The 14,656-nt window shown below is 33.6% G+C and overlaps 1 protein-coding gene and 1 long non-coding RNA gene across 3 annotated transcripts in view; both read left to right on the top strand.

The window, feature by feature from the left end:
* The first annotated feature begins 6,140 nt into the window (after positions 1 to 6,140).
* The window catches only part of LOC114300064 (protein ACCELERATED CELL DEATH 6), a 32,914-nt gene continuing 24,398 nt past the window's right edge, over positions 6,141 to 14,656 (top strand). The window contains exon 1 of one of the 2 annotated variants that reach the window (XM_028244916.2): positions 6,141 to 7,000. In XM_028244916.2, coding sequence (XP_028100717.2) covers positions 6,247 to 7,000 — 754 coding nt within the window. In that variant the 5' untranslated portion in view covers positions 6,141 to 6,246. The remainder of the gene's footprint in view (positions 7,001 to 14,656) is intronic. The other variant, XM_082878971.1, reaches the window with a different exon arrangement.
* On the top strand, positions 9,163 to 12,976 carry LOC145795240 (uncharacterized). The gene is made up of 2 exons (XR_014335831.1): positions 9,163 to 11,959; positions 12,400 to 12,976. It is a non-coding gene; the product is annotated as an uncharacterized LOC145795240 (long non-coding RNA).

The following is a 14,656-nucleotide window of genomic DNA, read 5'->3' as shown; positions in this document are numbered from 1 at the left end:
ATGAAATGTGGGGGAAAACAGCCCCGAAATGAGGCGAAAACACACCCGATGCATGGAATCTCTCCCGAAATGCAAATTAGGCGCATAGACTGAACTACAGCTATACAAAGCATGCATAATTGGTACATGAGATGAAAAGACAGAAGCAAGGCAGCCTCAAAATAAGCATTTTTACAGTACAAATCATGGCCAAACAGCAAGCAAAGATAGGGCAACAATGGCATGCAAAAATGGCCCTAAACATGAGATTATGAAGCAACTCACAGCTGCTAACTCCAAATAGGTTAGGGCCCTTCAACAACATTGAAGAGGGGCAAAAAATAAGCTACTTTACAGAACTGTAAAAACCCTGAAAACAAACATAGATATGGCTAAGCTCTTATGCAAGAAAAAGGGCCAAAAGGTGGCCAAAGAGGCAAGTGGTATATGCAAAGCCCAAACTGAAAAATTCCCTTCTACAACATTGAATAGGGACCAAAAATATGACTATTTACAGAACTGTAAAAACCCCAAAACAGTATACAAACATGCTAGAAATGCAATGCAAAATGAGGCTCAAAAGTGGCTATAACACAAAGTATACAAAATATTCATCAAACAGCCAAAGACCCTTAATAAAACATGGAGAATGGGCCAAAATAAAACTATTTTTAGTACTGTAAAAAGGCCAAAAACCGAAGCATAGTAGGCTACCAAAACATGCAAAAATGGGGACCAAAGAGGGATATAAAGGCAAGTATAGCATGGAGGTCCCAAACAGTATTTATCCCTTCTTCAATGTTGAAGAGGGGCTCAAAATAAGCCTACTTTTAGTTCTGTAAAATGCCCAAAAATGGAAGCATAATGGGCTGCCAAAGCATGCAAGAAAATAGCATTCAAGGAAGATATTGAAGCAAGTGCAAGATGGGGGGCTCAAAAAGGGTTGAGCCCTTAATGAAACAAGAAAATGAGCTCAAAAGAAGGCTACTTTCAGTTTTGGTCGGAGCTCAAATCAATAAGCATGTATGGCTAAGAAATGTTGCAAAATTAAGCTCAAGAGAGGGGAAATAGGACTTACCTTTGAAGACAAGTCTTGGATGCTTCTTGGCTTGAGTTTGCAGCACCCTTAGGCCTTGGAGAACACCTTCCTGCTTCTGGAAATGGAGTGGTGGTGGTGGAGCTTGAAGATGATGAAGAAAATGGAGTGGAACTTAGGAGTTTTTCTAGGAAATGAGAGAGATAGAGTGGGATTCTTGTATGCAACCTTGAAGGTGATTTTTTCCAACCTCTAATACAAGTGTTGGAGGCTGGTTATAAGGATCAAAAGGAGAGGGAGTATGGAAGGAAAGGGTGGGGGAAAAGGACCAAGGCTTTCCCCCACAAAATATCCCCCGGATTGAGATCTTTTCTGGGGGAAACAGCCATACAGCTGTAAAGTACCAAGCATAAGGAACATGGCCGGCCACCTTTTGGGCTTGCAGGTGGCCGGCCGGCCACCTCCCATAGCCGGCGGGCTAGGGGTCAAAAGGGTCAACTTGATTTAGTGGCCAGCCACCACAAAAAGGTGGCCTCTCAGGTCTCCTCTTCACAATCCTGTGGTTCGAATTTGGAAACTCTAAAACTGGAAAGAGAACAAGCCATTTTGAGGAGGGGTTCAAAAGGTTCAAATGGAATTAATGGCCGGCCATAAACTTTTAGGGTCCTCCCATGTGTGTACATCACAAATATGTGGTTTCGGGTTGAAGAAAGTGGCCCCAAAGTGTTCAACATTGGCTCGGAAGTGCGAAAAACGGGTGTCGGAGGGCGAAAATGGAATATAACTGGTTGCCGAGATAATTGCTGGCCTCCCATCCTCCAGTGACCTTCCTGGTGATAAAACAGAGGCACCTGCCAAAAATGAACGAAAACCGATGCAAAACGAATGCTCGGGGGCCGAAACACGCAGTTCGGGGTCCCGAAAATTGCCTGTTAAGCACCGAAAGTGGCGTTCGGCCACGAAGTGGGTCTCTCAGACCCCAGTGTCCCTTAAAAGGGAGTAAATAAGAAGTATGCCAAAAAATCAGAGCAAATGGAAATGGTTAAGCGGTCCCGAACCGAGGCACACGGCCAACGGTCCCGAAAAATCGGAAACCGGACTCCGAAATGGGCAAAATGGCCTGCGGCCACAAAATGTAGCCCACGGCCACTGAGAGATGGTCTACGGGACCTTTCCCTCCCCTCGGGAAAAGAAACAGAGAAAACCGAGTCTGGTTCGCAAACCGAGACAAGGCACAGAAGAGGGTTCGAAAATCCGGAGGCAGGGCTCACGGCCGCGACTCTGAGACTTCTGAACGAGCACGATATGCAACATCACCGAGCGCTCAATCGGTGATGTCTGAGTCTTAAGGTCGGTCAAAAATGGGGTGTCTACACAAGTCTAATTTCTCACACTAGTTACTAACACTGATCTATGTCCTCATTTATGTTAATTGCACCTATCACACAATAACTCATTGTGTACCCAATTTTACTCTCTTCTCTTAAGTCTAATATCTCTCACAAGTTATTGTTAACGAGGGCCTGTTTGTTTTGAGAGATGATAGGACTTTTGGATAATATCCTTCCTAACAATGTACACATTAACACTCCTACTCAACTTAACTCCAAAAACAATCTATATGTATTCTTTTTTTGTTAATCACACTAATAACATAATAATCATATGTGTAGCCTACTTTCCAGAAACATGCCAAATGAATTACCTAAACTATTTATTTGAATATCATAGTCTGTTGGAAGTCTAATATCTCTCATTGTCTACAGAATGGTCTGTTGGAAGTCTAATTTCTCTCACTAACTATGGGATCCGTTTGTTTTGGGTTATAGGAGATGGGATTGGATTAGGATGGATGTGGAGTTCACTAATATTGTGTTTGTTTGCAAAATGCAAAAGGAGATTCACAATACCTTGGGACTATGATTGGCCTCCATGGATGGGATTAGTAGTCCCCCATGAGAGATAATATTAGAAAAACAATCTCTTGGGATTCGAGGGGGATTTACTATTTTACCCTCTATTATCATACCTAATTTACTTACTCTTCTTGATTAGTATGGTCTTTTCTCTATCATTTTTTTTTTAATTATTCCACCTTTTTTTACTAAACCATTCTTTCTATCAAAATATTTTAATATAAAAATATAATAGTATAATAATATTTATACTAAAAAAAATTATATTAAAAAAATAAAATAGTACCAAAACAATATATATTTATGAAATAGAATTCTTAATATTAAAATATAATTTTTGAGAAATTTGAATAGGAAAATAAAGTATAAAATATAAATAAATTTGTTTTTATTTATAAAATTATAAAAATAATTTCCATTTTAATCATAAATTTTGTTACTTTTTTTTTTCCATTTTTAGTGCATTTTTAAAAATTTGATATTCATTACCATATTGATTTAAAAAATTATATAGGTCCCAAATTTTCTACCAAAAAAAATGATCAAATGTCTCACATCGGTGTAGGGTCCACAAAATATAGACCTCATACTCATGTGACACCTTTGATAATTTATTTAATAAAAAGTTTGATATCCCTAACATTACCATATTCATTTAGTAATTGACAAATCAACACGGCAAACAATAAGAAGCAAATTGTCATCTCTATTTAATGCTCTAACCTGCTCCGATACAAACAAGCTTTTTGTACTTATCCAAAAAAAAAATGTGAAATCTCTCTCCACAATGGTTTGCAGCCAGTTCCTCCACCTTCTTCTGGAAGCTTATTGCCTTCTTTAAAATAGGTTGTTGGAATTTTTTTTTTGGATGATCTAAATAAGTGTACTTTTTAACTTTTTATGAAATATGGGTTGAGTTTTGGTTGGGTTTAAAGTGATATGTTAGAGAGGTGATGTGACTTAAATAAGATGATGTGACTTAAATAGGATAGTGACTTTTTGACTTTTTTCAAACATGCCAAACTAGCCCTTGGTCTCTTTCTGAACCATTTTTCTTTCTCTTTTTTGTTACACATCTACCTTTCTGAACCATTTTTCTTCCTTTCTTCTGTTACACCTCTACTTCCCATTTCAGAGGAGTTAAAGCTTCAAATTCTATTTCAGAGAAGGATTTTAAAGCTCCCTTAACTACCTACAAAAAATTTAAAGGTACATTAGAAAAATCAAGCAAAGACATGTTTTCATTCTCTCTCTCTCTCTCTCTCTCTCTCTCTTATTTCTTTCCCCTCAAGTTTAGCAACACCAAGGAAGCACTGTTAACTTTGATTTTACATAACAATCATATATTTTTCATATAATAATCATGACGGTCAGTTTGTTTGAATTTTTGGAACTTCGTTTTTATTTTTCAGCTAATTTCACAAAAAATTAACACAAAAAATTATTTCAAAAATTAAATTGTAAAAACTACAGTAAACAAAGTTTTTACAAAGAATTAGAATCACATAATAATCATAAATATTGTCACCTAATTTTTTGTACATAGATATGCTTCTACAGACCATTTTCTTCATCTCTTTTATTACACATCTACCTTTCTGAACCATTTTTCTTCCTTTCTTCTATTACACCTCTACTTCCCATTTCAGAGGAGTTAAAGCTTCAAATTCCATTTCAGAGAAGGATTTAAAGCTCCCTCAACTACCTGCAAAAAAATTTAAAGGTACATTAGAAAAATCAAGCAAAGACATGTTTTAATTCTCTCTCTCTCTTACTTATTTCTTTCCCCTCAAGTTTAACAACACCAAGGAAGTATTGTTAACTTTGATTTCACATAACAATCATATATTTTTCATATAATAATCATAAAGGCTCTGTTTGTTTGAAATTTTTGGAACTTTGTTTTTATTTTTCAGCTAATTTCACAAAAAAATTAACACAAAAAATTATTTCAAAAATTAAATTGTAAAAGCTACAATAAACAAAGTTTTTACAAAGAATTAGAATCACATAATAATCATAAATATTGTCACCTAATTTTTTGTACATACATATGCTTCTACAGATATAAATAATGTCATCCTCGACTGGCAAGGAAAAGTAGAAGGGAAAAGGAAAAGCTGTTGTCCAATGTCCAACGAAACCTCAAGGATTTGAGTTTGATGATAAACCATTGTGGAACCATGTGAAGGTTCTTTGTATACCATTAGGTAGTGGTGCAAATAGATGTTGGTCCTGCAATTATTGCAATAAGAAAGTAATAGGCTCATATCCAAAAGTCAAGGCTCATTTGTTGAAGTTTCCTAACTATGGAGTAATTATTGCAATAAGAAAGTAACAGATTCATATTCAAAAGTCAAGGCTCATTTGTTGAAGTTTCTTAACTATGGAGTGGAAGCCTGCAAAGCTATAAAGGATGATGGAGTCTTTTGGGAAGTTGATAAAAAGCCAGCTTTTAGCTTTTTGTCCATTTTGGGTCACATCATCTCTCACATAATTTATCTACAAAAAGACAAAATAAGTTAAAAAACCAAAAAGTCGTTTTTTTTTATCAACTTCCTAAAACACCCTGATGTTTTTGAAACACTCAAAAAGGAGCATGAAGTAGCAGAAAAAATACGAGCTCAACAACAATTGGATGTAAGAAAAAAAGCAGATTATGCATCTCTACCTAAAGGATCAGACTTGCTTCAAAACAAAAAAAGAAAGGGTTCAATTTCAGAACCTTTGGCAGCTGCATTTAACTATAACTTGTTCAATTTATTATTTTTCTCATAAAAAAAAATATATGATTTACTTTTTAAAAGCACAATTGTCATTTATTTTTTGAAAAAAATACGATAGGTTGAACAAGTTCTAATTATTAGATCGATTTAATTTTTTTTTTTTTTTTTGTGAAAGAAATAAACGAATACTCAACAAAATAAACAGTTCAGATTATTGTAATGGACGGACCCACACAGCCCGGGGATGGAATCCTCCTTTCTCTCTCTATGTATATATATATATATATCAGCAATGCTAGGTATCATAAAAAATCTTTCATGAAAATAATCATGAAAGTTTTGTGATCCTTGTATTACACTTAGAATAAAACACTACACACTAATTAAAGTAATTCAAGGATCATAAATCTTTCATGATCATTTTCATGAAAAAAATTTTATGATCCTAACTTTTCTATATATATATAGATATATATTATGCGGAGAGTTATATTAACCGCACAGAAACACTAACACAGGGTACAACAACCAAACACAGAGAGAGAGAGAGAGAGAGAGAGAGAGAAAGAGGTGCAAGCCGTACACTGAAATGGATACAATGGCGACAGATGAGCCTCGATGTCTGGCTTCGTCTTTAACTGATGATATACAGATGGAAGCACGCAGGAGAAGACATTTGGGGATACACGACACATACGAATATAAGGCGTCTGATTTTGGGAGATCTAATTCTATGGAAGCTGCAATATACAGGGTAGCTATAGCTGGGGACATCAATGGCCTGAGACTACAACAAGACTCCCAACTCAATCTTCTCAACCAACTCACCCCGCGAGGCGACACGATTCTTCATATCGCCGCAAGACTAGGCCATCACCATCTAGTGGAACCAATCACAAGTAGATGCCCAGACCTTGTCAAGAGCAAAAACTACAACGATGATCATCCTCTACATCTTGCTGCAGCTGGTGGTCATGTATATATAGTCCAGTCTTTGATCACTATAGCTGGTGGTCATCTATCTGGGAGAGAAACTGGAGCAGAGCAGGACATTTTAGATGTCATAAAGGGGCAAAACAAACAGGGGAATACTCCATTGCATATGGCCATAAAGGATCATCAATACGAGGTGGCTTTGTTTTTGTTTAAGCGGCCTGGAAGTCAAATAACTTCATGTGTTCCTAATCTGGAAAAAAAGTCACCCTTGTATATGGCCGCCGAAGCAGGGCATGAGGAGCTCTTTGAGCTTATGATGCAATTCGTTGCTTCGAATGTTGACGCTCAAAATATGCTCAAGGATGGCCAACCACTCATGCACGTTGCTATTACAACAAGGAACAAGGGTAATTCAATCTTTTACCACTATTTATTTCTTTATATACAACATGCTGTTTTGTATAACTCAATTTCATTGATTCTAATTAATTTGAATGAGCCTTTCTCCGGTGGACACATAAGGTACTGTTGGGCTTCGTGACTCATCACTGAATTTATTTCGATGATTTGAAGCATTTGAACCGAAGATAAACCTGAGCCAATTAATTTATAGTACTATCTTATCCCCCAACAATGAACGGAAGATAATCAGAGCCAATTAATTTATAGTACTGTGTTTGGGAACCTAACTTTAAGGCTAAAATAATCCTTAAAAAAAAAAAAGAAAAGGCCAGCAGTGGGCTGTCATAGTGATAAATTGGTAAATTACAATTTTGCCCATTTAGATTAATTTTAAAAAATGTGAGGTTAGAGACAAATTTGTGGCTTGGCATCCATGAAAAAAAATAAAAAGTCAAAAAGTCACTATCCTATTTAAATTACATCATCTTATTTAAATCACATCACTTCTCTACCATATCACTTTAAACCCAACCTATATTTCATAAAAAGTCAAAAAATACATTTATTTAGATCATCCCAAACTACTAATTTCAAACATTATTTTAACACATTTTTCAAAACACCAACTCAAACAAAAATCCATCATATTTTCCCAAACATAAAAATTAAAATAGTCTACTAAAATAACTAAAAAATCAATAAGCCTCTAAAATAGCCACTTTTCAAACACACAATATATTTGCAACCTATATATAAAAAAATGAAAGCTAACAGGTGTTTGAATCTAACCTATTAAATTTTTCTATACACAATAATTAGTGATGTTGAGGTCCATGACGGAATAAAACTTTGCAACAATACTACAATTTTAGAATTATTTACTCCCAATTTACCTAAAAACAAGAATTAATGGCTTAAATCCATTCCATTTGTGTATCTCATATTTTATTAATTTAATTTTCATTACACATACCCATTTTAGGACCCTAATTTGGGATCTCAGATTCCAAAACCTTAATACAACAATGATATATTACGTCATCATTTACACGTGATATCATTATTTAATAATAATATACCCAATAAAAAAAAGTGATTCCCGCTATGTAATTGTAACCACCTACTCAATTCATCCTACTTATTGACATATATATACAATAGGCCTGAATACATATACATGGAAGGCAATGATTGATTTGTTATATCATATCACTAAAATAACAGTATAACTATTTCATTGAATTTCTTCTCGTCCATCATGAGGTTCTTTTGATTTAAATCATTCATTTTTATTAAGTCATACATGTTAAAATTATATTGATTGGATATTCATAATAAAATTTTGAACGATAAAAATAATTTTAAAAATAAATCATTTATTTATTTATTTATTTTGAAAAGAAATTTGATGGAATGATGAGCTATGTTTATAAGATACACATAACCTAGCAAAATGAACTGTGATTGTTGGACTGAGACCCATTTGAAGTAGATGGGTCAAATTAAAATAGATGATTACACCTCCAGTCAAGCCTATGTCAAATTAAAATTGCTATATATCATGTATCACTGATTACAAGGGCATACATGATTAATTCCTTAGGTAAAAAATGAACTGTGATTGTTGGACTGAGACCTTAACACCTTTTATTTTTTTCCTTTGCCTTTATATTTTCTCATTCTATCTCTTCTATTATACAATTAATTTAATTTAATCACATAATTTTTCTAACTTCTTATAACTCTATTTCTAATTTAATCTCATGTTACATTATAAAAAAAATATAATGTATGATATAAGATAATAAAATATATACATATATCTTACAAATATAAGTATATTTTATATATGTATATATATCTAATTCTCTGAATATATATATATATATATATATATATATATATATATATATATATATATATATATATATATATATATAAAAGAAGCTTTATCCTGTTTATGGCTGTTTTTTTTATTTATTAAAATTTTGTCCTTTATTTTGAATAATTTATTAATAGTGGCATATATGTTGAGTAAAAGTTTTTTCATAATTACACAAATATTCTTGGTCAATTATGAAATATAAATCTTTTATTTTTTAAAAAAATTTATAAATACACCCATAAGATTTATTTAAAATATGAATTAGTTCTATAATATTAGAAATTAAAACTATTGTTTGTTATAAATTTTAATTCATCACAATAATCAGGAAATAATAACTATTTTCCTATGCAATAATAAATTATCAAAATTATTTATTGAAAAATATTTCTCATATCATTAAAAATTATTAATTGACGTAATGCTTTATTTATTAACAAAATGGTTAACTGGAAAATATTTTTCATATCATTAAAAATTATTAATTTACTTAATGATTTACTTATTAATAAAATTGGTCATTTGTATATATATATGTATTTTCTTCTAATTCTTTATTAGTTTAGTGAATTATCTTAGTAGGTTTTTTTTTTTAGATGGGGAAATTATGCTAGTATTTGTTTTATATTTATCTGTTGAGAAAAGTTACTCACTATATATTTTTTTATTATTCTTATAAATTGTGAAGAAATGTTTAAAGACTTATAAATTCATCCAAAATGATATGGTAATAGAATTGAAGTCTACATTATTGAGTGTATAACAAATCAAAAAATAATGCATATCATACCATGTAATTGTATATAGAATTGTGTGATCTTTTGGAGTCTCAAACATTTTCCAACAATGTGATGAGAGAGTTGGGTTTTATATCATTGGGTGTGTAACAAATGATTAAACTTAACAGAAAAACTTAAACTCCTAATTACTCTCCTATACAAAAATAAAATCACCAGAACTGTTAATTAAAATATATTTATGATACCATTAAAAACTATTAACTGTCATATTGGTTAATTAATGAAATTGGTCATTTTTTATGCGTTTAAAAATTTAAAAGGATGATATGTAAGTTTCAAAATCATAATTCACAATTAATGAAAGTTGAATGATTATTCAATAGTCTTCAAATAGAATGGCCATTTCCTTATAATAGTAAATAATAATCCATTTTTAATGCATTTTTATCATATGTGAGAATTAACATTTTAATTGATGATTCTATCCCACTTTCATTGCAGTGAATTGAACACTACTGATGAAACTTACCACATCAAATAAGTATGGAATAACAAAATAAACTAACCCAAAATACATTTATATAAAACCAAAAATTATTGAATAATTAGTTTGGTGACTATTTGAAGTTGATATGCATTTAGACTATAGCACAAGTGGTCATGAACAAACACTTAACTCAATTTTTATTAGTAATTCATTAGTTATATCGATATAAAATAAATTTTTTTTACCTCTTTTATATTAAAATGTAAATTTTATTTTATTTATCTTTGTGTCTTTACACCCTCTACAATAATTTTGGTCATTTTAGTCTTACTGAAAAAGAAAAGAACATAATTATATTAAAATGATAGAACTTATTATATCTTTTCTAATTGCTATTATTTATAATGCAATTTATATAATTCTATCATATATCTAATAATTTATTTTATTCAATTTCATAGAACAATATTCTTATTTTTAAAAAGTTATTAAAATAAAAAAACTTAAATATACTTGTAGACACTCCATTTTTTATTGCACTTATGATTTGAGCGCCACCGATTGCTAACCCGATGATGAATGCATACGCTTGTCCAAATGCGCGATGTCCTCAGTAGGAAACCTCAGTTTTGAGCGTACAAACCTTGTGTCTTATTTTGGACCAAAACAGTAGTTTTTCAAGCCTAACCATCCAGGGACCTGCAGACACACTAGTGACTCTAGCCGCCCACTATTAGTGGCTTGCTGGCCACTTATGCCTGCAAACCCACTTGTGACTCCTGCCACCCACTATTAGTGGCCTGTCGGCCACTTGTGTAAAATTTTAGATCTTTTTGCCAGTTGTGCGAGCTGTCTCCACAGGTGCATGCATGATACCAGTTGTATGTATACTGATATTTCCGAGAGCCAAACCAAATTTTCTCTATATACTTGACCCTCTCTCATAATTTAGGGTTGGAAAATTTTGGAACAAAAGTTTGGAAAATATTTCTCTCTCTCTCTACAATCCTCTTTCTCCGTTGTAACTTATCCTTTGCTTAGACACTATAAACGAAACCTTGTGGGTTCATTGTTAAGGTGTTTGAGCTTGTATTTTAGCTCTTGAGGGTGTGGAACTGTTGGTTTGTAACTCAAAAGGGTACTTCTCTTCAAAATGTATAATTCTTAGCCTTCTTACCTTATTTATTTACTCTCTTTTCCTATTGTTTTTTGGCTATTTTTACCTTGTTTTTTTGGGCTGAAGCTTGTGGTCTAAAGCCATTAAGGGTAGAGGAGTGGACCACCCCTCTTTAACACTTGCTTCCTAGGCTTTTACTCTTGTGTTTCCCACATTTTCATTATCTTTTTTTGAGCTTTTTACCACTGATTTTCAGAGCTTTTCAAAGGCTAAAAATCATGTTTTGAAGTCCCAAAAATGGAGGGGGTAGCCCCCCCTCCTTGCGCTTATTTCCTAGCTTAATTGCTTCATATTTTTAGTTTATTGTTTTAGCTGTTTTTATTTTAATTCCAGCATTGTTTTGAGCTAACCTTGGACTGTTTTTATGTGTTAGTTTCATTTATACTTTGTATTGCTTGTTTGTAGTGTAATGGTCCTCATAGGCTTAGTGAGTTAAGCCTTAGCCACCAACCTATTTGAATTGATAGTATTTATTTCTTGCTTTCTATACTTATGTTCACCTCTAAGCATCTCTGTAATCTCCATTCTTTCTTGGCTTTTTCTCTTTGTTTTGAGAGTTGCTCTAAAAGGAGTTTAAGCTTGAAGGGGGATATTGTGCTTCATGGTTTAATCCCTTTGGAGGTTCATTACCAACGGCATGATCTCCCTCTTATGCCTAAAACAACATTTGGTTTGGTACTTCCCTCCTTTAGCAGACTTAAAGCTCATTATTGGACTTAATTGACTAATGGATGAAAGGTAATCTAAAAAAAGGGTAATCAATGGCTTAAAAATGGAACAAGATAATAAAATGATTTGGGTTCAATCGGACGTTAATCGAACCGATTGAGTCTTGAGTCATTTCATACTTGTTAGTGATGAAAACAGTTCAAGAATCAATGTCAACCCTTTCCCTTGATCAATCCATGATAGGGAAGAGGTTTTGAGAGTCTTTTGTTGTGCATTTATCAGAATTGTATCCCTTGGTTCATAAGTCATGACATAATGAAATTGCACCGATTGATGACTTGCGAATTGAGTCTACCTCTCCTTTGAGCTGTTTGATGATAAGGAGAGGCATGGTGGACCATCCCCTAAGAATGCTCTGTTTGTGCTCTGTTTATTTTCTACTACAGCAGGAGAAATCCAACATCAGTAGCCAGCAGAGCACCTTTACTAGGCAGCAGGCCACTATTAGTGGCCGGCCAGCCACCACTTCTAGCCTGCCGCCTACTTTTTCCAACAAGGCAGTGTATTGTTTCCTACAGAACAGAGCAAAAACTGAGGTGAAAAATCAGTGCAATCTCCTGATTGTGCATCAGAAGCATTCCGATAGAAATGGAGAGCATTTTCGGGTAGAAATCCACATCCATGCATGAACCATCCCTCGATTCTCGAGATCCGTTAAAATAATGTTGTAATAGTGGTGTGTTGTACTTAAAGTAGCGGACTTGTAACTAATTAGTTAGTTTAGTTAGAATAGCTAGTTAGTTTTGTGTTGTACTTAATTAATTAGCAAAAGTAGTTAATTAATTTGTGGTGTTGTAATAATTAGCTAACATAGTTAATTTATTTCATTTGGGTTGTAATAGATTAGTTAATTCATAGTAATTAGCTAGGGCATTCATTCAGGCCCTCTTGTGCGAGGGCCAATATCTAATGATGTGTATGTCTTCCAACCCTATGTCTTTCTCCCTTATATTTATTTGCTTATGATGGATAATGTAGCACATCATGTTTCTTTTAGCATTTCCTATGTTTGCATCCATTTGTCTTGCATGAATCGAGACTCGGTTCATCATTCTAACAAGCATTGTCGTTTATTACTTCGTTGAATACGTGGTTAAAACGCATGCTATCAAATTGATTCACATGTCATAATTAGTGACCGAGCCTATTAATTGTATTTTTGCATGTGTTGCATTAGGCATCTTTCATTAGTTAGGATCATGCATTTTTCTAATTAGTTTCTCTTTGGCTCGCCTCGAGAATTAGGGTAAGTTTTTATTTGTTTTAGCATATCGCATGCGTGTGATTGTTGTCATGTCAAGCATGATTACCATGAGGCTAAGTGCTTAAGCGCTATAACTCTTGAATGCTTGTGGATGAAGGCTAATTGTTTGAATTGGGATAACTTGAGTAATGTGCATATGAGATCACTTTTCCAAGTGGTACATATTCGAACCAATTTTCAAACAAATATGAAATCAAAGTGTTTCAATTTTTACAAGTTAGTCTATACTTGTGTGCAACACATAGTAAGTTAGCCTAATAATTGGAACAAGAGTATATAATGTAAATAAAATCCATATCATGATTAGTAGAGGCCGATCTTTGATCAAGCAAGTGGGGTGCTCAATTCATGACCTTCCCCCTTCGTACCTAAGTTCCCGAACTGAGACAACTTTGGTGATGACAGATAAGTGGCCTTTGGCACGAGTCCCGAATTTCTTAAATTTTCCAAAAATATTTAGGTGGCGACTCTGTATCTAGTAAAGTAGTCCATTTTTTGCATTTTGATTCAAAATCGATTTTTCAAAAGATTTGTCGGATTTGAACTCATTTGTGTTTATCTATTTCACATTGCACTCGTGAAATCAGATTCAGAACTATGGGAATCCAAACTGTAGGGCTAGTCGTATCCGAAAGAAGCACGAAAAGTTGAGTTACAATACTATAATAATATCTGATATCTTACATGGATCCTTTTAAACTAATATATGTATACATATAGCCAAAGATCTTATGCGATTGATTACCTTTTCAAAAATAACAAAACTTGTCAACAAACAGAGGCAACAAAAACATAAAATAAAATAAAAAAGGGGCAGAATGTTTCATTTGTCCTAGGGTTCGTTTGGGAAGTGGGTTGATTTTTTGACTTTTTGACTATTTTAGTTTGAGGCTAAAAAACCTCGTTTGGGAAGGATTTTTTTGGCTTTTTTGACTTTTTGTGAGAGAAAGAATGTAATGATTATGAGTTAGATGTGACGTTTTGACTTATTAAGCTAAAAAGCCTATTTTGCTTTTTTGTGGCTATTTTAGCCAAAAAAGTCCCAACCTCAACTTCCCAAACAGAGGCCTAATAAACTTCATGGGTTTATGAATGAGCATTCTATTCAAGAAATTGGGATGAGAACATATGGGTCTTGGGATACAAAGAATAAAATAGTGACCACCAACTTCAACTGGCGGCAATCCCCATTCATTCCAGCCCCTTCTTGTCTCCTCGTCACACACCCACCACCGGCGCCAGCCCCTTTTATCTCTCTCTTCCTCATCCACTCTGGCCAACTCTTCACTCTCTCTACTTCCTTTTCACCCTTGTGAAGATCGAGAGATCGAGAAAGAGACCCAATTAACCCCTTTCTCCATTCCCACCTTCGATTAGTT

This window comes from Camellia sinensis, chromosome 7, assembly GCF_055761805.1.
Source record: "Camellia sinensis isolate YWXY chromosome 7, ASM5576180v1, whole genome shotgun sequence".
Taxonomy (NCBI): Eukaryota; Viridiplantae; Streptophyta; class Magnoliopsida; order Ericales; family Theaceae; genus Camellia; species Camellia sinensis.
Note: the sequence above shows the minus strand (reverse complement) of the source record. Positions and strands in the feature narration are given on the sequence as shown.